Source organism: Nansenia antarctica (assembly GCF_963989245.1).
Source record: "Nansenia antarctica genome assembly, chromosome: 13".
NCBI lineage: Eukaryota > Metazoa > Chordata > Actinopteri > Argentiniformes > Microstomatidae > Nansenia > Nansenia antarctica.
The window spans coordinates 4161085-4184711 of NC_137683.1; the positions used below are offsets into that span (position 1 = coordinate 4161085).

At 44.2% G+C, this 23627-nt stretch overlaps 3 protein-coding genes across 4 annotated transcripts in view; all 3 read left to right on the forward strand.

The window, feature by feature from the left end:
* Positions 1 to 3894, forward strand: part of zcchc2 (zinc finger, CCHC domain containing 2) — a gene marked incomplete at its 5' end in the record, with an annotated part of 120942 nt that extends 117048 nt beyond the window's left edge. The window contains 2 exons of the mRNA XM_080544538.1: positions 1331 to 3040; positions 3790 to 3894. Coding sequence (XP_080400664.1) covers positions 1331 to 3040; positions 3790 to 3851 — 1772 coding nt within the window. The 3' untranslated portion in view covers positions 3852 to 3894. The remainder of the gene's footprint in view (positions 1 to 1330; positions 3041 to 3789) is intronic.
* Positions 3895 to 6264: 2370 nt separating this feature from the next.
* On the forward strand, positions 6265 to 16655 carry LOC308169702 (leukocyte elastase inhibitor-like). 2 transcript variants are annotated; one of them, XM_080544427.1, is made up of 7 exons: positions 6265 to 6363; positions 6544 to 6728; positions 9544 to 9684; positions 13009 to 13126; positions 13522 to 13664; positions 15338 to 15505; positions 16050 to 16655. In XM_080544427.1, the coding sequence occupies exons 2-7, from the start codon at positions 6561 to 6563 to the stop codon at positions 16452 to 16454; spliced, it is 1143 nt and encodes a 380-aa protein (XP_080400553.1). In that variant the 5' UTR covers positions 6265 to 6363; positions 6544 to 6560; the 3' UTR covers positions 16455 to 16655. The 2 variants fall into 2 exon arrangements, with proteins under 2 accessions (XP_080400553.1, XP_080400554.1); XM_080544428.1 differs by lacking the exons at positions 6265 to 6363; positions 6544 to 6728 and adding an exon at positions 6766 to 6831.
* Positions 16656 to 19907: 3252 nt separating this feature from the next.
* Positions 19908 to 22397, forward strand: pigm (phosphatidylinositol glycan anchor biosynthesis, class M). The gene is made up of 5 exons (XM_080543880.1): positions 19908 to 20086; positions 20457 to 20995; positions 21267 to 21525; positions 21642 to 21743; positions 21911 to 22397. Exons 1-5 carry the CDS (start codon positions 19925 to 19927, stop codon positions 22076 to 22078), a joined length of 1230 nt encoding a protein of 409 aa, XP_080400006.1. The 5' UTR covers positions 19908 to 19924; the 3' UTR covers positions 22079 to 22397.
* The last annotated feature ends 1230 nt before the right edge of the window (positions 22398 to 23627 follow it).

Consider the following 23627-nt stretch of genomic DNA (forward strand, 5'->3'; position numbering starts at 1 on the left):
GATCGGCAATGACACTATATAATAGTTTGCCTAACTGGCCATCGGATTTGGGCTCCTAATATCTAAAAAGCACTACGGTTTTCTTATTTTATCGGATTAAAGTAGCAAAGACCAGAAATTCCCAAAGACCAAACTTCTCCGCTTCTATCACCCAAAAAGGGGAGTGGACATTACGGGAGGGGAAAGTACCCGGATGCGTTGCTCTGATGAATACAAACAAACAGCTCGCTGATATCTCATGGTGAAAAGCTTCTAGACTAAATATTATTGTCATCTTAAAAAAGAAACATGTCTATTACTTGCTGTGGTAAATCAGAAATGTGAACTCCCGCCATTGTAAGTCATTGAATGTCACTCAGTCACGGTTGGTCAGTCAGTCACTGTCAGTAAAGTATTTGAGCGAGCGTTGTTTGTTTGCCTGAGTTTTCAAAGGAGGCGTGGCTTAGCGATAGGTCTATTGCTCCCAATGAGCAGGCTGGCGCCTTGCATGGTAGCTTGCCGCCATTGCTGGGCGAATGTGTGTGTGAACGGGTGAACGAGAGGCCATTGTAAAGTGCTTTGGAATAAGGCGCTATAATAAGTGCAGTCCATTTACACACACAAACCCCAGACCTCCATTACACAGACTGAGGAAGGCTTGGTGAATACCCCAGACCTCCATTACACAGACTGAGGAAGGCTTGGTGAATACTGTCCATAGCTGGGCGAGGAGCCCTTGGTTGTCAATGGAACGTGCTGTATCTGTGCATACTGTGACCTAATACAAAATACACATAGCTAATGATAATGCAGACAACATTGATAAAAAAAAGTCTAAACATTTTTTATACTCCACCACCCGCTCTACACTTTTAGATCCTTCTAACAGGGTTCCCACGGGTCCTTGAAATCCTTGAAAGTTTGTGAATTTGAGAAAAAGAAATCAAGGTCTTAAAAGTTTTTGAAAATAGACATGGGTCATTGAAAGTGCTTGAATTCCCCCCCCCTCTCTCTCTCTCTCTCTCTCTCTCTCTCTCTCTCTCTCTCTCTCTCTCTCTCTCTCTCTCTCTCTCTCTCTCTCTCTCTCTCTCTCTCTCAAAAAATAAATTAAATTATACTGTATATATATATATATATATATATTAAAAAAAAATACTTAGCTTGTCAACTAGTTCTGTCTCGAACTATGCCTACGAGTTGGGTCCTTGAATTAGAGGGAATTGAGTCTTGAAAGTCCTTGAAAGGTGCTTCAGAAGGTGTGGGAACCCTGTTCTAAAGAGATTATACAGTATATACAGTTTGTTTTATTTTATATTGGTCTGAATGTTCTCCCCCTCTGTGCGTTCCCCAGACACAGACAGCCACTCGGATGATTCCAGCAAGGGCCGAGCCGACGGCTTCTTCCCCCGCCGTGCTGAAGGAGGAGGAGTGGGGGCTCCTCGCACCGCCATGCACCCCCTGTCCCCCGTCAAGCTCACAGGGGGCCCGCCCCCCTGTCCCGAGAGCGGCCCCCCAGAGTTCCCGCCCCCCCTCTCCTTCATGCACTCCCTCCCCTACATGGTCCCTAACGGGGAGCTGCCCCCACCTCCCCCTGAGGTCCCGCTCCCACCGGCGCCCCCTCCTCCTCCTCCTCCCCAGGCGGCAGCGCTCGCAGAGAGCAAGGGCTCCATGACGCAGGGCCCCCCTCCCTCTGTGTTTCGGGAGCCTGGGTCTGTGACCGCCACCCCGTCTCCGGTGGATCCAGAGAACCGCCAGGCGCCCCCCCCCCTCGCTGTGCTCCTCCCAGCCTTCGGTGCGCCAGCTGCTCTGGGCGGCGTCCATCCCCCCCCCGCCGCCCTGCAGCCCCTGGTCCAGCGCTTCAAGACGGCTCCTCCCACCCAGACCGCCGGCTCAGAGACGGGCGGGGGGGCGGGGCTCCTCCCAGCCCCCCCCCACCAGGCTCCGGTAGGAGCCATCAGCGTCATCAGCGCCCCCCCCGGCCAGACGTTCGCCTCCTCCCCCCTCCTCCAGTCGGCCTACCTACACAACTCTTCGGAGCCTCCCTCAGGCCCCCCCACACCCCTGAGCTCTGGACTGCCCGGTGGCGGAGCCCTGGTGGAGCAGCCGTCTCACCAAGCCAAGCACTCAGGAGGGCTGGTTCTCCCCTCGGCCCTGCCCGGCTCCTACACCCTAGCCCCCCCCATCCCCACCACCACCGCCATCATGCCAGCTCTGGGGGCAGCAGTAGCTGGAGTAGGTGTGCCCCCCCCCTCTGCCGGACAAGTGCAGGCAGCGGTGGCTCTGGCGGTACCCACCCACACCCCCGGGCCAACAGCCCCCAGCAGCCCCAGCCCCGCCCTCGCCCACAGCACGGCGCAGAGCGACAGCATCACCTCCTGTGGAAACGCCAGCAACAACCCTGTAACCCAGCAACAGCAGCAGCAGCAGCAGCAACAACAACAACAACAGCAACAACATCAACAACAACAACAACAGCAACAACAACAACAACAACAACAACAGCAACAACAACAACAGCAACTGACGACTCCCCAGCAACCGATGGGATGCGGGAGCTGCGGTTGCCGTGGTAACTGTGGCGGTGGCGGCAACACCGGAGGAGGAGGAGGAGGCCATGGCCCTTTCTTCTACTCCCACCAGATGCCTCAGAGGCAGGTGTTTGGCGTGCAGCCCATCTTCCAGCTGAACAGCTACCTCAGCCAACCCCCGCAGAGCAACGGGGCCTTCTTCGCCTCCGCCCCCCCGGCCCCTTACGCCGGCGGGACCCTGCTCCACACGCACGCCCCCCACACACACTCGGACCACGTGCTCGGGGTCGGCACGCAGGCGGCCGGGCACTACGGCCTCCAGCAAATGGCGTCGCTCTTTAACCAGCGCTTCTTCCCCCACATCTACCCCCCCTCCATAGGCATGGTGCCCAGCGGGGCGGGGGCGGGGGGGGGCACCCTGGGGGGAGCGGGCGTCAACAAGAAGAACGGCAACGTCTCCTGCTACAACTGTGGGGTCAGTGGGCACTACGCCCAGGACTGCAAACAGCCCTCCATTGACTCCACGCAGCAAGGTAATAGCGCCAGGGGTGGGAGGGAGCGAGGAGGAGGAGGGGCGCCCGCCACCGCCCTCTTCGGACGGCCCCCTCCGCCCCCCCCCTTGCAGCACTTCCCCGAGTAAAGAGGTCAGCCTTCTCAGGACTGATCGATCATGCTCTCTCTCTCTCTCTCTCTCTCTCTCTCTCTCTCTCTCTCTCTCTCTCTCTCTCACACTTTTTCAGTGCTTAGGTTTACACACAAGGGTTAACCCCCCCCCCCCCCCCCCCTTGGCCAGGCTTGCCCCCCCTAACCCCCCCCCCACTACCCAGACCAGACTATTTCGCATTACGTCCAATTCCATTTTTTCAGGACATATTTAAAGGCAGGGGGCTGCTGTTAAGGGTTCTTGCTCTCTCTCATCTCAGGAGACCATGCCTGTGGACGTGCCCCCTCCCTCGCGCTCTCTCTCTCCTCTCTCTTGGCAGGGCAAAATACAGCAGAAGCTAAAACAACTCAAAAAGCAGAAGCTAACAAGCTAACAGAAGCTAACAAAAACATACAGCAGAAGTAAAAAAAAAAAAAAGACAGACATGTCACACAGAGGATCACGCTAGGTGCAGGTTGGGATTTTGTTAGTTGTCTCAGTGGATCCTTATTTTTCCCTGTTTTTACTTACCTATTCTTTTTTAAATGACTATTATTATTATTATTATTATTATTATTCATAATTTATTCTATTTTTTTCAATTATTTCATTGACGTTCTTCCCGGGTGTGTTTTCCAGGTGGCTTTCGGCTGAAGTACGCTGCCTCCCATTCTGCTGAAGCACTAGACAACGCAGACTGAAGACGTCTTCTCCTTCCACCATGTTTTTTACTTTGTTGTCCCCAAGTGGTCCGCCAAGACCGTGACATGTCTTTTGATTGATTGATTGATTGAAAACTTTATTAGAAGATTTGCAGAAGTAGGTACATGAAAGTACATATTACATACAAGGTCAACTAACAGGATAAAAACCCAAGAAAGCCACTGGCTTATTTCAATTGGGGTCCTTGATGTCAGGATCAGAAGGGGCAGAGGGGTTCAGCTCTCCTGTCATCCTCAGTTTAGATTTGGACCTTTTTAAAAGTGAGCGTGAGGCTCCGCCGGCTAGCCTGGGTACGTGTGCCTGAAATGTCCTCCTTGTCCCAGATGAGAGCAGAGCTGTCTCGTTTCCATAGAGACCATTTCCCCCCCCCCCCCCAGTGGCTTTTGGTATTTTGCACTGAAGACTGGCACAAGACAGCAGCTAATGTTTACTAACTTATTTCTTCCATTATTAGAAATAAAAACATGTAATCCATATGAACACACCATGTCTCTTCAGGAGTACGGGAGCTTCAGATTATTCTGTTCTCAGACTCTCCGGGGGTCCACAGTGATCTCATAGTGTGTTTCTTATAGCCTACTTTTACAATGGTATGTTTATGCCTCCTTATTCTTGTTATTTGGCTAGGATGTTTATGATTAACTGTACAACAGCTAAGAAAGATGGCAAACAAAACAAATTAAATGTAACATAAAACGCTGGGATTGTTGTTGTTTTTTCCTCCATTTTGCTGCAGTGTTTTGAATGTACAACATTTTAATTTCTTAATGTTAAAGAATCTGGCAGTATCAAAAATGTTTTTTCTTAAGCATTTGCCACGTGATATATAATGTGAAACTCATAGTAAGCCGTTCTTAATCATCATGTCTGTCATGTCCAAGTTAAATGCTGCTGTGTTTATTTTTTTATTTTATTTTTGGGCAAAATGCACTATAGCTACCACCAGGAACTCTGAAGTCTCTCAAGTGCACTGAAACAGTCCTAAAACAAACTGAAACAGTCCTAAAACAAGAGAGCCAGATGTTACTGCAGCAGTGACGCTCTAATATGCTATACTTCATACTATACTGTAACACTCTGCTGTCCCTCCATCCAGTATTCTTATGGAAATGTTGTGCTGCACTGCAGTCAGGCCACTAGAGGGAGCCATGACAAACATCACTGGTTAGGAGAATATAGGATAGATACAATACTATTCTCCTCAATGGCAAACAGTGGTTCTTGTTTTTTGCCATTTCTATTGGATTGTAAAGTGGCCAAGGCAGATAAAGATTTCCTGGACATATAATTTGTTTCATCCCCTTATCTCTTAAATGCGGCAATTATATCTGACTGTATGATATATGTTTGTGCATTGGTAAATGTACTGAAATCTATGCACATACACACTACAAATTATTTTATGTTGAAAAGGAATATGAGAATCGGTCGTATGAATGCTAAAAGGTGTCTTAGTTTCTTTGGTATCAGGATTGGTAGCCTTCTCAGACATCATATCCCTTGAGAGAATTGTCAGTGATTCTGAGCTTTTTAATATATATATATATATATATATATATATATATATATATCTGTCTAAGAATGGGGTACTTGTAAATTGCGTACATACATATTACACACGTTTGTTGAGATGACAGGTTTTCAGTTTTCATGAATAGTGACACTTTTAATAAAGTAGGTTTTTTTTCTCCAAACAATTAGTAAAAGCTCTCCCCAACTGGTAACGTCTCTAAATACTCTGCTTCTACTGCTACGAGCCGGTCTGTCTTGCTTTTACTTCAAATGTAAAATAGTCGAACTTGGAATGTAATTCAAGACAGTGCGAACAACATAGGGAATGAAAATATGTGTGGACCACTTTATTGAATGGGGTGGATGGAGAGGAACCATGTGCGCTTGGAGGACAGTTGTACATATGAACCTGCCAGTTGTACCTGTTCACTTTGATGGTTAAAATGCTGTACTGTATATGAGGGGGTACGCTGGTGCCTTCAGTTGTATGTTTACTGTATTCTTTGATATCTAAATGTTATGTACTGAAAAGGTCAAATATATTTCTTGAAACGAATTTGGATTTCATGCAAATTGTTGATCTGTTTTCCTTGAATTAACAGCAATAAATACAAAACACCACACAATTGTTGGTTGTCCCATTTATATACAGACTGTGTACTGTGTATTGTGTGTGTTTTATTTTTCATTAATTTCATGATCTACGATTATATAAACTAATCTAAATTACAGAAAAGAAACGTATACTGGCAATAGCACAGATTTAACTCCATTCTGCCGCTCCACCGATGTTCCTTCTGGCTTGCCGTAGTGCATGATGGGAATGCGGAAGCTTGTTTTGACAGGTTGGGCGTGTCTGGCATGTCGAGATGGTTTGCTGACGTCAGTTGCGTTCTACTCGCTGAAGTATTAACAACTAACCTTACCTGTCTATCTGTCTATCTACCTTACCTGACAGAGGAAGATACCCATTCATTGGTGAGTAGATATTGGATATAAAGTGGTAGGTTTATGTTTGTTACGTTTAGAGCTACAGCCAGGTAGAACACGTTGTTTTCAGAATGTAGTTTCAATATTGGACACTTGTTGAATTTTCCTCAGCGCATTTCCTGACTCTCATCACCAGTCACCAGTACATGTATATGTGTATGTATACAGTCTCATCACCAGTCACCATGGCGTCGCTGACAGAGGCGAACACACACTTCTCTCTGGACCTGTTCAAGAAGATCAGCGAGAGCAACAGGACAGGCAACGTCTTCTACTCTCCTCTCAGCATCTCCTCTGCGCTGGCCATGGTGTGTCTGGGGGCCAGGGGCCACACTGCCTCACAGATGTCCCAGGTAACCCTAACCCTAACCCTAACCCTATCCTCTCAGCATCTCCTCTGCGCTGGCCATGGTGTGTCTGGGGGCCAGGGGCCACACTGCCTCACAGATGTCCCAGGTAACCCTAACCCTAACCCACTTCTGTATGCTCTAGTCTTTATCTTCTGTATGCTCTAGTCTTTATCTTCTGTATGCTCTAGTCTTTATCCCACCAACCAACCATGTCGTTTAGAATGAGTAGAATGCTAGCAAGTAGCAACATGGTTTTGGAAGGAATAGCCTAAATAAGTATTAAAGAACGGACAACGTTGATGTGATGAATCATTTGTTTTTTTTGTTAATGTTGTATCCCAAATCATGTTTATATATCTCAGCAGAAGTTAATCAAACTAAATAGCTTATATAACTACAAAGACTCTCTGTCTTCTCACTAGAGATGTTTCCGTGTGGGTTTCTGAGAGTGGGTGTGGTGACAGTATGTCCATGGGTGTGTTAGGGTGTGGCCATCATGACTCACTGGAAAGGAACATGTTCTATGCTGCTACTATGCTGCTACTATGGCTACCAGTCAGAGGTGGAACACCTAGGCCTACATGTTGTTAAGTAATCAACTCTCCTAGCCCTTATCAGTCCAAATGACATCCTTCTGTGTGGCAGCTTGTAGTCATATTTGTAGTCATGTACTACTGACAACTACAAACTGTATGCCTGGTAACCTTTATGTCTCTTATCTCACAGAAAGATTTTTTTCACATAGGCAGAGCATTCATCACTATCTGTGGTGACCAGAGCTGCAGTCATAAAAAGGGAGAGTCTTATGTAGGCTAGTTGGGCAATGTAGCCTAAATTACACACACACACACACACACACACACACACACACACACACACACACACACACACACACACACACACACTTCTCGACCTGCATCATTTTCTTAACAACCAAAATGAATTAGTATCGCTTTGTCTTCCTCTAACAATTGTGTCACTAGGTCCTTGGCTTTACTAAAACAGAACCTAAACAGGCTAACCCAGGAATGTTCCAGGCATTTTGGATGTACTTGAAGGTGGATATATAAATACATAGTAAGGAATGACTAACCCAAGGGGTTAAAGGGTGTTTGCTGCAAAGATAACGTTGGGGATGGTGAAGGTAATGGCTTAGTTACGTCTTGTCGTAAGGTGTTCATACAGGAGAGTTCTGTAGCATGAGGCAGAGGGCCATTCTTGCTTGTGTGTTCTGTTGCACAATGCTTATGCTTACTTACTTACTTATTGGGGCTTTGGAGAATGACATTTCAGAAACAATCTTTATTTCTATATATGGTTTCTTCACAGTCTTTTTGTGTTTTCCATTACTCTTGATAAGCAGCTGTATGAAAAGAGGAAGTGTAGAAAAAAATAAAAAATAACAGGAAAGTGTGGTTGAGAATACCAATAATTCCGTATCAGCATTGAGAGGAATATGAATTTAATAATCTCCAACCACAAAATGTTAAAACAACAAGTTATAGCCTAGTGTTTGACACATTTTCTATAATGCAGAGTAGACACACTTTCCTGGCTGAAACATCCCATTGTTACAGTGACTTTGGAAAGTATTCAGAGGGACCCCTTCACCTTTTCCACAATATTTGTCTTGTTATAGACTAAATTGGATTAAACCAAAATTGATTAAATGTATTTGATCAACGACAACATGATCTCTGTGCTTTAACAGACTCAATTGAGAGCCACAGCAAAGGGTCTGAATATGTAAATTAGGTATTTCTGTATTTCAATATTTTCATACATTTGCAGACATTTCTAAAAATGTGTTTTCGCTTTGGCATTATGAGGTATTGTGTGTGAAGTACATGTAATCCTCCTCCAATTAAATTGAGTCTATAACACAACAAAATGTGGAAAAATTGAAGGGGATTGTAGCACCCTATAATGTAATAATGTCCTGATAATGTAATAACGCCTGATAATGTAATAAAATGTCCACTTAACTCCATCGAAAATGTAATAAAACCCAATAATTGGTATTGTGTGTGGATTGATGGCAAATTATTTTAATTTAATCCATTTTAAATTGAGGCTATAATACAACAAAATGTGAAAAAACTGAAGGGGTCTGAATACTTTCCGCACCCACTGTACATCTCTCAAATGAAGAGTTACCAAAGGTTTTGTTCATGTCCCTGAGTAATCTGCACATATGCAAGTCTGTCATTTAACCAGTAGTCATTCTGTTATTTCAAATCCAGTGTAAATAAGATTCTTAGATTCTTAAATCCAGTGTATACAACAGTCTTAGATTCTTAAATCCAGTGTATACAACAGTCTTAGATTCTTAAAAAATTTAATGTAGAACTCTGGATTGAAAATGAACATAGTATTACATTATCTGTCAAGTATTACATTATCAGTTTTTTTTTTTAAATGACCCACCTGAAAGTGTAATAAATTCCCAATAATGTAATAAGGTATTACATTATCAGTAAAAATGTTATTACAATATCAGCCAGGTTATTTTATTACATTATTGGTAAATTATTACATTATTGGGTTTTATTACATTTTTGATGGAGTTAAGTGGACATGTTATTACATTATCAGGCGTTATTACATTATCAGGAAATTATTACATTATAGGGTGCTACAGGGATGTATACTTTCTGAAGCCACTATATATGGTCTATCTATGATGATAATGAGGTATAATAAACCATAGGTTTCACATGTCATGGATGCTAAAGGAGGTCTCCAAAACAATGTTATATTTCTGTGAATATTATCAGAAGTTATTGATAATAATATTATTATCTGTGTCTCTCCACAGTCCCTTCACTTCCACAAGGCCCAGGATGATGTCCATGTTGGCTTCAGTAAACTCATGAATGAACTGAACAAAGAGGGAGCCCCATATTCACTCAGTCTTGCCAATCGCCTGTACGGAGAGCAGTCCTACCACTTTGTTGAGGTAAAACCTTTTTTTGAGGTAAAACTTGTGTGTACATAGTGGGAGGAGGAGTGAATGGGAGCCACAGATTGGATGTTTTGTGGCAAAGGATGAAAGGTCATTGTGCATTTTATTACTCAATGAAACATAATGATAAAGAGAGGGCAGCAAAACAAGGCAAGGCAAGGCCAGTATTAGTACAGCACATGTCATACAACAGGGGCAATTCAAAGTGCTTTACATACAGCATTAAAAGAAGGATAGAAATACGAAGAAAAATTTAAGAAAAATGGCAAGAATAGATACATATAGATACATATATAGAGAAAATAGATAAACATTTAACAATATAATAAGACAATGAATAAAAATATAGTGGCCTAGATAAAAGTGTAGTTACTGCAACTGTATTCATGCCCTGCTCTTCCCGATGTGGCGTGTGAGATTGCAGGTACTGGAATTACCCGCTATCTTGACGCTCTGACAGACGCTCTGACAGACGCTCTGACAGACTCTCTGATTCTCTCAAAGACTCTCTCAAACTTCTTCGCTTTTGTTAGGACCCTAGCAGTGGCATTTTGGATGAGCTGCAATTTACGAACAGCTCCTTTACATAGGTCTGTTAGTAGACCATTACAATAATCAAGTCTACTCGAAACAAATGCATGGATGAGTTTTTCAAGGTCTTGCTTGGACATGAAGCCTCTCATTCTTGTTATGTTTTTCAGGTGATAGTAAGCTGATTTAGTTATCGAGTTTATGTAGCTGTTGAAGTTTATGAATGAATGGTCTTTATTGTCATTGATATAGGACAGGTACCAAACAACGAAATTTGGGAGGGGGGGCTCCCCTGGTGCTAGGAAAGAGAAAAAAAACAAGAAGGGAAAGGAGCTGGTTTACATAAATAAAGGCTATGTACACTATCCACTATACTATACTGTACCGATAAAACACTGTGCTGTACTCTATGCTATGCTATACCTATTCTAACATTTCCTATTTCTCTGCAACCTTATGTACCCTAGGGTTGTCATATTGCACATAGTGTTATTGCACATTCATTTAAAGTGTCGCAGTTTGCAGGCTTGAAATGTACACGTTTGTGCCTCAGCACTACACCTGATTTTTCAATCCAGCAGCTGCCATCAATCCGTCCAGACTGTCCAGGGCCCAGAACCTAGGTCTTTGCTGTGTTCAGGGCCTGGATGGCCCTGGGGTAGAAGCTGAGCTTCAGTCTGTTTGTCCTTGCGGACATGGTCCTGTACCGCCTGTTCGAGGGCAGCCGAGCAAAGTGTTCTTACCCAGGGTGGGATGGGTCTCTGGAGATCTTGAAGGCCTTCCTGAGGCAGCGTGTGTTGTACAGCTCTTCCAGAGAGGGGAGGGGGGCGCCGGTGATCTTCTGGGCCGTTCTCACGACTCTCTGTAGCGCATTCCTCTCTGCGGCTGTGCAGCTGGAGAACCAGTTGCAGATGCAGTAGGTGAGGATGCTCTCCACTGCGCAGCGTTAGAAGGCCACCAGTATCTCCTGTCTGGTGTGGTCCTTCCTGAGGACTCTCAGGAAGAAGAGCCTCTGTTGTGCCTTCTTGATGATGGCTGCTGTGTTGTTCTTCCAGGACAGGTCATCCTGTATGTGCACCCCCAGGAATCGGAGGGTTGAGACTCTCTCCACGCTCCCTCCGTCGATGAGCAGGGGCTGGACCTCAGATTTTTTCCTCCTGAAGTCCACGATGATTTCCTGGGTCTTTGACTGGTTCAGCAGCAGGTTGTTAACCTTGCACAGCTTGCTCAGCTGCTCTACCTCATCCCTGTACGCCGCCTCGTCCCCCCCCCGAGATGCAGCCCACCACGGTGGTGTCGTCTGCAAACTTTACGATGGAGTTGCTGGGGTGGACGGGGGTGAAGTCGTAGGTGTAGAGGTTGTAGAGGATGGGGCTTAGCACGCAGCCCTGGGGGGACCCAGTGCTGAGTCTGAGGGCTGTGGAGGTGTGGGAGCCCACCCGCACCCTCTGGGGGCGGTCGGACAGGAAGTCCTTGATCCATGCACATATAGAGTGTGATAGTCCCAGGTCTAGTAGTTTGGTCACTAGCCTGCCTGGAAGGATGGTGTTGAAGGCAGAGCTGAAGTCCACCAGCTGAAGTCCAGCTGAAGTTTAGATCGGAGTTTCAATCTTTTGTCAGGTGCACCAAATACAATTATCTCTGTTTTGTGTCGTCCAGGCGTTTATTTGCTCAATGCAATTACAGAGATTGTCAATGGGACTATAGTCGTTCGGTGAGAGGGCTATGTAGATTTGAGTGTCATCCGCATAGATGTGGTAGGCAATTTTGTTCTTTTTTATAATGTGTCCCAATGGAAGCATGTAGAGATTGACTAGAAGGGGGAATCCCACATGTCATTTTAACTTGGTCAGATACAAAGTTGCCAATGGAGACATAGTAGCTTCTGTCCTGTAGGTAGGATCTAAACCAGTTTAGGGCAGTGCCCGAAAGTCCTACCCAGGTTTTTAGTCTATCTATTAGAATGTCGTGGTCTACAGTGTCAAAGGCAGCGCTAAGATCTAGTAGTACCAAAACTGAGATTTTTCCAGAGTCGGTGTTTACACGAATGTCATTAAGGACCTTAATAAGGGGCGTTTCAGTGCTATGTAGGGGGCGAAAGCCTAATTGAAAGTCATCGAAGAGATAATTTACAGTCAAATAATTGGTATTGATGATTGATATGGGTCTGTAGTTGTTTAGTACAAATGGGTCTAGGCCGTTCTTTATTAGTAAAGGCTTAATAACTTCAGGGAAGAATCCTGATGAAAGGGAAGTGTTGATTATTTGTATTAGTTTGCCTGCCATCCAAAAAAAACATCCTCATGCTCATCATGCTATCATTACATCCATTGTTGTCATTATTTATGGGTATTAATTTATTGAGACACTTTGGCCTTTAACACTAGAACAGCCTAGCCGTTTTTACCTACTAAAAGAGCCACCCCTTTTTACAATGCTAAGCTGCTATTTACACACAACGACCACTAGTTACTTGTTGTTGTTGCTTGTTGTTTTTTGTGTCTCCCCATGTGTGTCCTATATTGTCAGCGTCTTTGAGCCTTGGAAAAGCGCTATATAAATTGAATTAATTATTATTATTATTATTAGTTGGCCGCTTGTAAATTAGCCTGTTTCCTACACAGAAAAACTGCTTAAAAAATAGCTTTATATTAGATTATCCTGATGTGATTGTTTGGGGTCGAGTGCAAAGATTGACTGTTCTAGTGTTAATAAAGCTACAGCATGACATTGAGTACGGTGTGCGAACCTGTGTGAACTTTATCTCTGGTGAATGTGGTACTGTAGGCTTTCCTTGGTGACACTAAGAAGCACTACAAGGCAGAGCTGGAGTCTGTGGACTTCATATCCAACGCAGAGACTGCCAGGGTAAACATCAACAGCTGGGTGGAGAAACAGACACAAGGTGAGGTGACTGAGAAAAAAACTGTGTACAGTATGTTTTCCCCCTGTCCATAATAGTCAGAGTAACAGTAATCATAATAGTCAGAGTAACAGTAATCATGTGAATCATAATAGTCAGAGTAACAGTAATCATGTGAATCATAATAGTCAGAGTAACAGTAACACAGTAACAGTTTCATGTGAATCATAAACATTGACTCTTCTTCTAATGTACTCCTTACTTCATTCACTGAAATCGTTGATGTTGCTTAATTATATTAAGTTGCGAAATAAGGGGCACAATTATGTTTCGTGTGTAGAAAAATAATAATTGATTGTGTAAATTGTGTTCATAAATAATATTTGAGCTTGATGTGATATGCTGTTTTCATTTCCTATAGTCATGTTTTATTGCAGAGAAAATCCAGAACCTATTGGCAGAGGGAGTTGTGGACTCCTTGACCAGGCTTGTGTTAGTGAATGCCATCTACTTCAAGGGGAACTGGGAATCAAAGTTCAAGGAGACAAGCACAAGGGATGCTCAGTTCAAACTCAACAAGGTACAGTACTGTGCTGCAAGGAGCTTGACAGATGTTCCATGTCCAAAAACAATATGAAAAACGGTATTTCTTGGCAATGATTGCACAATGGACAGGAAGTTGCAATGACTTATCTCTCATAAAGAGCCTCTGCTTGCCTCCGGTCTTCTTGTGCAACTGTAATCAGTACACGCTGCAGATGAAACAGGTAATGCGGGGTACACACCGATTTTCGGATGTCTGAAAACGACAGAAAACGCCCGATTATCAGATGGATCTTAACATTTTCCTATAACAAAATCCTGTGGTGTGAGGTGTGTTAAGAGTCAATCAATTGTCAATTGTCAATTGACTCTCCCGACAACCTGCTCGGAAAATGGGCTTGGGGAACGACAGATTCCGGACTCTCTAGAGTCTCGTTCCCCAAGCCAGAAATCTCGCGTGAACCCATCCTTTTAATATTGCCTTTAAATTACAAAATAATTAAATTAAGATTATGTAATGATTAAAGCACTTTGAGCCGCAACGTTTGCAGGAAAAGCGCTATACAAATAAAGTTATTATTATTATTATCTAACGTAGTACCCTGACTGACCTGTACGAGACAACCATGTGCGACAGGGCAATTAAAGTGCCGAATAACGAAAAGAAGAAGTCAGCTCGCTTCTTGATTGGCTACGTTATAGTTGGACTCGCGAGCAGGGTTGCCTGATGGAAATGACATGTTCCACCCTAACCACAGTCTAAAACCGCTAATTCCACCAAACAATCTGACAACCCTATGATTTCTGGTCGTAATTATTGAACACATTTCACATTTACGATTGCCGGCCACGCCCATTTTCTGAGCAGGTTGTCGGGAGAGTTGATTGACAATTGACAATTGATTGACTCTTAACACACCTCACACCCCAGGATTCTGTTATAGGAAAATGTTAAGAGCCATCTGATAACCGGGCGTTTTCTGTTGTTTTCAGCCATCCGAAAATCGCTGAAATCGCAGAAAATCCTTATGTAAATATGTGTTACATATCTATAATAAATATATATGTTACATATCCTATAATAAATATATGTGTTACATATCCTATAATAAACATATGTGTTACATATCCTATAATAAATATATGTGTTACATATCCTATAATAAATATATGTGTTACATATCCTATAATAAACATATGTGTTACATATCTATAATAAATATATGTGTTACATATCCTATAATAAACATGTGTTACATATCCTATAATAAATATATGTGTTACATATCCTATAATAAACGTATGTGTTACATATCCTATAATAAATATATGTGTTACATATCCTATAATAAACATGTGTTACATATCCTATAATAAACATATGTGTTACATATCCTATAATAAATATATGTGTTACATATCCTATAATAAACATATGTGTTACATATCCTATAATAAACACATGTGTTACATATCCTATAATAAATATATGTGTTACATATCTATAATAAACATATGTGTTACATATCCTATAATAAACATGTGTTACATATCCTATAATAAATATGTGTTACATATCCTATAATAAATATATGTGTTACATATCCTATAATAAATATGTGTTACATATCCTATAATAAACATATGTGTTACATATCTATAATAAACATATGTGTTACATATCTATAATAAATATGTGTTCTATTCCAGACTGAGAGGAAGCCAGTGAAGATGATGCACCAGAAAGCCAAGTTCCCCCTGACCTTCATCCCTGAGGCCAACTGCCAGATCCTGGAGCTTCCCTACGTTGGGAAAGAGCTGAGCATGCTCATCATGCTGCCTAATGAGATGGAGGGTGACTCCACAGGGCTGGAAAAGGTAGGACCAGGAAGTGGGACTAGGAGTTGGTTGGGGAGTTAGGGGCAGTTTTTGTTTAGGGGCCGTGTTCTTTGAGTCTTTGAGTGTCTAGAAAAGCGCTATATAAGTCTAATGTATTATTATTATTATGTTTATTCTTTACTCTTGTTCGTGGTGAGAATATAGAATATTTCCTTATAGAATACTCTGCTTGTGGCTACTATGATAATCATAGATATTGTGAGCTTAGAATTATAAGGTTCTATCTCCGTTTAGGGTAGTTCAGAGATATTGAGCGTCAAAGTTTTTACATTCCATTATGTTTTGTGAGATGGAACCTTTGTATTTTATAAATTACTAACAAAAAAATACCACAAAGGCATTAATAAACACCTAATGGATCAGATTATGTAAAAAAATCAATTTTGACCAAAAATGGAGATAGAACCTTATAATTCTAACGTCAAGATATGTTCAAAAACAATGTGCTGCATGGTCTGCAGCCCAACTCTCTGACATGAGCTATGACCTTTTTGTCCCATCAATCCCTACCTGTACAATCCAGCTGGAGAAAGAGCTGACCTACGAGAACTTGGTGGAGTGGACGCGGCCCGACATGATGGACAGTGTGGAGGTCCAGGTGGGCCTGCCCAGGTTCAGGATGGAGCAGATGTACCACCTGAAGAGCATCCTGGCCAGCATGGGCATGGTGGACGCCTTCCACAGTGTCAGGAGCGACTTCTCCGGCATGTCACCCAACAACGACCTGGTGCTGTCCCAGGTGGTCCACAAGGCCTTTGTCGAGGTCAACGAGGAAGGAACCGAGGCCGCCGCCGCCACCGCCGCCATTATGATGATGCGCTGCGCGCGCATCACCCCCACCTTTATCGCTGACCACCCCTTCCTGTTCTTCATCCGCCACAACCCCTCCCAGACCATCCTCTTCTACGGTCGCTACTGCTCCCCCTAAGCCCCTAGAGGGGATGGGAGCAGCTCCAAGGGGGTATTCAGAAAATATGATAAGCAACTTCTATGCTGAACGGTAGACTTCTGTGTGTTTAACCAAAGAACTGAAGGATTTCCGCACATTAACCATATATTATACGTTTTTGCCTCATAATGATATCGAGTTTTCATTACCTGCTTTAACTATGACTGAAGTGCACTTATCTGTAAACTTACCAATAATTTACTTTCTGTGTGATAATAAAAATCACTCATAGGGTTATACAAACAAGAATTTCAGATGTATTTTGATGTTACACAGATGGTTTCTAAGCAACTATACAAGCCCATGGGAAATAATAAATAATGTATGTGACCTGAAGTGTCTGTGTGTATTTCTTATTTATATCCTAGCCTGACCTGTAGGCTATGACTGTTTCCATACAAGTTTAAGACATTGAATAATAAATGAATGAATCAGTGAGATTGTGATAATTAAGCTGGTAGTAGGCCTATAGCTGATGCTGCATCACATCCCACATGCGTCCCATCATGTGGTCCCAATTATATGTACGCATCCCAATTATATGTACACATCCCTTATGACAAGACATCACAGGCAGAGTGAGCAGGGGAGGCTGGTTCATTAGGGGCAATTGGACAATGCCCCACCAAAGGGAGAAGAGAGAGATTTTTTTTCTATGACTTCTAGACAGTGTTGCTTCTGAATATCATAGTCCAATCAGCTAGTGTTCTGTGGAGTATATCAAAGTCCAATCAGCTAGTGTTCTGTGGAGTATGTTCCAATCAGCTTCAAGTCCCGCCCCTTTCAGGGCAACTTTCAGTCTACTCGAAAGTGCACTAGGCTGTTCTCGTAGACTTGCATGTAAAATCTATTTTGGTAACTTCAGGCCATTCGGTCATTTGTCTATGGGGTTTTGGGACATGCACAAAGAATCGTACGTGCTTACGTCATGTCATACGGCCGGCGTCACGTTCGTTCACCTGCTTCACCATGGCTAGTAATGTTCTGAACAACTCGGTTGAATCTTTAAAAGAAACACCGTTCAGCCGTCGTAGCAACCAGGAGAAATTAACAGTAAAGGAATTAGGACCACCCAGACCAAATTTAATTATAAAGCAAGTTTATACAAAGGCAGGGGAAATTGGAAAATCGTATAACCGAGGATTTACGAGGGGTTGGTATGAGAAGAAAACATGGCTAGCGGGATGTGAAGTAACAAATGCGTTGTTCTGCTTTCCACTACCGGACTTTGTAAACAAATTGAACAAATGGATTAGAAGGAGGCATCTTTTGTTCCCAACTTGATATTGCAACTGGACCTATTACCGAAGTCAAACTTGTGTAAGTAAGTGAATCATCTGTCCTTCAGTCATGATAGGAAAACCAAATCGATGCTGGGAGAAGGAATGGCAGACTGTATTCTGATTGTATCTTCTATGCTCTTTGTACGTTTCTATGCTCTTTGTATGTTTCTATGCTCTTTGTATGTGTCTTGGTGTAGGAGAAACGTAGGACCACGTTGGAAACAAGTGTTTCGGTACACGTTGACGTGTAGAAACTGTAGAGAGAAAATTGTAGAAATTGTAGAGAAAACTGGGGGGGTAGAGGTGATGAAGAGGTCTGTACAGGGGGGGTAGAGGGGATGAAGAGGTCTGTACAGGGGGGTAGAGGGGATGAAGAGGTCTGTACAGGGGGGTAGGGGGGATGAAAAGGTCTGTACAGGGGGGTAGAGGTGATGAAGAGGTCTGTACAGGGGGGTAGAGGGGATGAAGAGGTCTGTACAGGGGGGTAGAGGTGATGAAGAGGTCTGTACAGGGGGGGTAGAGGGGATGGAGAGGTCTGTACAGGGGGGTAGAGGGGATGAAGAGGTCTGTACAGGGGGGTAGAGGGGATGAAGAGGTCTGTACAGGAGGGTAGAGGGGATGAAGAGGTCTGTACAGGGGGGGTAGAGGGGATGAAGAGGTCTGTACAGGGGGGTAGAGGGGATGAAGAGGTCTGTACAGGGGATGAAGAGGTCTGTACAGAGGGGTAGAGGGGATGAAGAGGTCTGTACAGAGGGGTAGAGGGGATGAAGAGGTCTGTACAGGGGGGTAGAGGGGATGAAGAGGTCTGTACAGGGGGGTAGAGGGGATGAAGAGGTCTGTACAGGGGGTAGAGGGGATGGAGAGGTCTGTAGAGGAGGGTAGAGGGGATGGAGAGGTCTGTAGAGGAGGGTAGAGGGGATGGAGAGGGCTGTACAGGGGGGGTAGATGGGATGAAGAGGTCTGTACAGGGGGGTAGAGGGGATGAAGAGGTCTGTAGAGGAGGGTAGAGGGGATGAAGAGGTCTGTAGAGGAGGGTAGAGGGGATGAAGAGGTCTGTACAGGGGGTAGAGGGGATGGAGAGGTCTGTACAGGGGGTAGAGGGGATGGAGAGGTCTGTACAGGGGGGTAGAGGGGATGGAGAGGTCTGTACAGGGGGTAGAGGGGATGGAGAGGTCTGTACAGGGGGTAGAGGGGATGAAGAGGTCTGTACAGGGGGGTAGAGGGGATGGAGAGGTCTGTAGAGGTGGGTAGAGGGGATGGAGAGGTCTGTAGAGGTGGGTAGAGGGGATGAAGAGGTCTGTAGAGGTGGGTAGAGGGGATGAAGAGGTCTGTACAGGGGGGTAGAGGGGATGAAGAGGTCTGTACAGGGGGGTAGAGGGGATGGCGAGGTCTGTACAGGGGGGTAGAGCTATTCTCATGCTAAAATTGACTGTAAATCCAGATTTTAAAGTTGATATTATTCCCCGTGGAGCATGCCCCCATAACCTGTGCCCCACCCAAACATTTTAGCACCAGCCGCCACTGAGAGTGAGAGCTCTTAAAATACACCTGATGAATGAGTTTATTGGGCAATTACAACATGGTGATTTGAGTGGATCGTTCACTGGCTTACAAACACGTATATTCCAGTTAGACCTAATTGACATTTCAATGACGTACGAATGGCCAGACACTCACCAACTGTTTTAATATGAGCCTGATAGTAGCGAAGTGAAACTCCCTGCTGCCACCCAGCGGCTTGATAAGGAACTCCCCTGTCCTAGCTTAAACGCTAAATGGGATGCTTACACCGCATTCAAATGGAGATTTAAATGTGAAAACGGTTAGGGTTAGATCAGGGTTATGGATACATTTAAAGTAAGGTTAAGGGGAGGGTAAGGGTTAACATTAGGGTTGGTGTTTAGGATAGGGTCCGTTCCCAGGGTCCCGTTTACCAACTACGGTATCCTAAAGCCGGAAGTGTGTGTGTTTTTGCTGGTTACTGATTGGTCGCTTGGATTACGTTTACAGCGTTACCGGATGAAAACACTTCCTGGTTTAGGACTGGTCACGTGGTCAGACCTCTGACATGTTGTTAACAAAGTAGACCTTAATAACCTGTATGGATCTAACTACTAGCTGGGTGTTGTGAGGACAGGGTTAGGGTTAGGGAGGTTAGGGTCAGGGATGCTCTCTCAGCTGATGCAGAAACATGTTCTTTTCACTGTCTCGTTTGTCGTCAGACTTGTTCTGGTCGGGTTTGGGGTCTACCAGGACAGAACTCTGGTGGTCAGATACACAGACATGGACTATCACGTGTTTACAGATGCTGCAAGGTTCGTCACGCAGGTAAAGTCACTTTCATGTCTCCCTCCCTCTTGATGATCAGAGGATGTTAGTATGTATGTATATGTGTGTGTGTATATATATGATATATGTATGTATATGTATGTATATGTATGTGTGTGTATATGTCAGATGTCCTGCTGCCTGTTATTGGTGATTGTGATGATGTCATTGACATTTCAATGACGTAAGAGCGGCCAGACACTGTAACCAACCCAGTTGGAGGATGAGCTTGGATAGGATAGGCCTACTGCACATCAAAATACACAACTAGAATGATCCTAATAAAACAATATAAGAGCTACAAGAACACAACTGCTTCCTCTTTCCAATACCTCCAATGCACTGTGTATCTACCATCATCCCTTTGTAGGGCGAATCTCCATACAACAGATCCACCTATCGCTACACCCCTCTGCTAGCATGGATTCTTACCCCCAACATCTACCTGAGCCCTGTGTTCGGAAAGCTGCTGTTTGTGACATGTGATGTGATCTCGGGCCACCTCATCTACCGTATCCTCCGCCTGCGGGGGTTGACCTGCCAGGCAGCCTGTCATGTCTGTTCCCTCTGGCTCCTCAACCCGCTGCCTGCCGGAGTGTCCAGCCGGGGGAACACAGAGTCGGTCCTTGCTGCCCTGGTGCTTGGCACGCTGCTCTGTCTAGAACAGGGTCGGATCCTGGTGGCAGCGCTCCTATATGGCCTGGCTGTCCATATGAAGATCTACCCTGTGACATACGCACTTTCTATAGCTCTGGCCCTGCAGACCCGGGCGAAGGGAGGCGGTGGTCCTGCTCCCTTGTGGAGGAAAGGGCTTGGGTTCCTGAGACGGTTCTTCAACGTCGAGCTGTTCCTGTTCGCCGGTGTGGCTGGAGGCGTTGTCTGTGGACTGACTCTCCTGTTCTATAACATGTGAGTTGCCGTCGACAGCCACTCCCTGGTGAGGAATGAGCTAGCCTAAGATTTGGGATTTTGCTTCTTGAGCTAATGCCAAGGCTTTAATGCCAAGGCTTTAGCTCAGTGGGCGAATGCAGCCCAGAGTCTTATCGATGGCCTACATTTCTAATATATTGAAGTAATTGGCAGCTAGTGGTACTTCCACCGACTTGTTGGCTGTTGTTTCTATCACACCCTGTCATATGACCTATCTGTGCCCTGCTTACTGTATTGGGTGTGTCTGTAGGTATGGCTGGGACTTTCTACACGAGACCTACCTGTACCACCTGACCAGGAGGGACATCCGTCACAACTTCTCCCCCTACTTCTACATGTTGTACCTGACTGCAGACAGCCCCTGGAGCCCTGCCCTGGGCCTGGCTGCCTTCCTGCCCCAGGTCCTGCTCCTGCTGCTGGTCTCCCTGGTCTTCCACACTGACCTGGCCCTCTGCTGCTTCCTTCACACGGCCATCTTTGTCTCCTTCAATAAAGTCTGCACCTCCCAGGTACAGTAGTCTGACCTCTGACCTCCCAGGTACAGTAGGAATCATATAAAGTGTTGTTAGGATCATGTTATTGTTGTTATGACGTTGATTGCGTGGCTGTTTGTTTTGTTTTGTAGTACTTCCTGTGGTATCTCTGCCTGCTACCTCTGGTCATCCCTCGTCTGACCCTAACAACAAAACAAGGAGTGGGGCTGCTCGCCATGTGGTTTGCTGGACAGGTATGGCCTCAGATATAGTATATAACATCAGATATAGTATATAACATCAGCTACATCACCATTACTTCTGATTTATTGGCCCCATAGAATGACTTACCATTACTTATTAAACTGTGTAACAAATGCATATTCTTTGTGTACTTTTGATGATGTTATATTTATAACAGGGGGTCTGGTTGGCACCTGCGTACTTCCTGGAGTTTGAGGGCTACAACACCTTCCTGCTGGTCTGGCTGGCTGGTCTGCTGCTCCTGGTCATCAGCTGTTTCATATTGGTGCAGATTGTTTCCCATTACAAACCAACACACATGAAACAGAGACTGAAGTGTGAATGATGTCCTAACAAACGCTTGAATACTTTTCTACTTCATTGTTTCTACTGTTTTTTGTACTGGAAGAACTACACTGGATGTACATGTACATACGGGACTTTTTGTGACTACTGTCTGAGGAAGTATTCTGTTGCAATTTAATGTTTAAATATGATTAAATATAATATTTTAGTCCATCTGTGTCTGATTTTTATAGAAACCTTCAAACGAGAGGATTTATGTGGATACTTTGAATATAATAAAATATATATTTGAATAGACAATTTCTAAAATGTACTTTACCCAGTCGTTAGTAAATACTAAGTGTACTAATAAGTAATAATGTTCCACTATCCACTGGTTTCACTGCCCTCCGACATAAAAAGGCAGAGCGCAAAACAGGTCAATTTTAATTCTCTTTAAGAGATCTTGATCAGCAGTGAAACCATCAGCAGAGCATATACTCCTGAGACTCAGAATAAAAAAGGTTTTGAGGTTTAGATTTAGGGTTAGTGTTAGTGCTTGTTTGATCACAGAATGTAATGATGTGATGTAATGACATTGAATTTATTATCATGTGGATTTCTGTTAAAATTCCTTTCATTTCATGATCATTAAAAACAGATGAAGTCTGAACACACAAAACATAATTTCAAGAAATACATTTAATATAAATAAAATTAAAATAAATCCATGTTATTAACAGATGCACTGTCTAGTTTCTCCAACATGGATTGGTGTACACTGCACAGTGACTGGCTGCTTCTGTAGAGGGACAATGTTGTTCTTGGATCAGCCAGAAGGTGGCAGCATTCACCAGATAAAGGCGCTGTCCTCAAATGCCCCACAGTGGAATCAGGCCATTAGACCATGACAAACAGTAACATATACTGTATTTTACCTGTAGTCATTACTTTCTAATTCCACTATTTTTGGTTTCTTAATGACTGAGCGTACAAAATCCTTCCGATCCCAACCTTGAAACGGGCATGTGTGTGTGTGTGTGTGTGTGTGTGTGAGAGAGAGAGACGATCAGCTGTGACTTGCATGACCATATAAGGGTGTTTGTGTGTGCTCAGTTCTATGATAGCGGACCATTGGTGTGACTGACCCCAGGCAGTGCTGATGATTGGTGTGTGTGTATTGTCAGTCAGCTGTGGCCTGCGTGCCCAGTTTATGAGTCACTACAGTGCCCTATTAACTGCCCCACATCCACCATAATAGTGACTCCCACCAAACCTTGCACACCCATACATTACACCCAGTACTGTTTCATTCAGCTGCCTTGCAGAGTTGAAGCTCTGTCTCAGACCAGAACCTTGCAGAGTTGAAGCTCTGTCTCAGACCAGAACCTTGCAGAGTTGAAGCTCTGTCTCAGACCAGAACCTTGCAGAGTTGAAGCTCTGTCTCAGACCAGAACCTTGCAGAGTTGAAGCTCTATCTCAGACCAGAACCTTGCAGAGTTGAAGCTCTGTCTCAGACCAGAACCTTGCAGAGTTGAAGCTCTGTCTCAGACCAGAACCTTGCAGAGTTGAAGCTCTATCTCAGACCAGAACCTTGCAGAGTTGAAGCT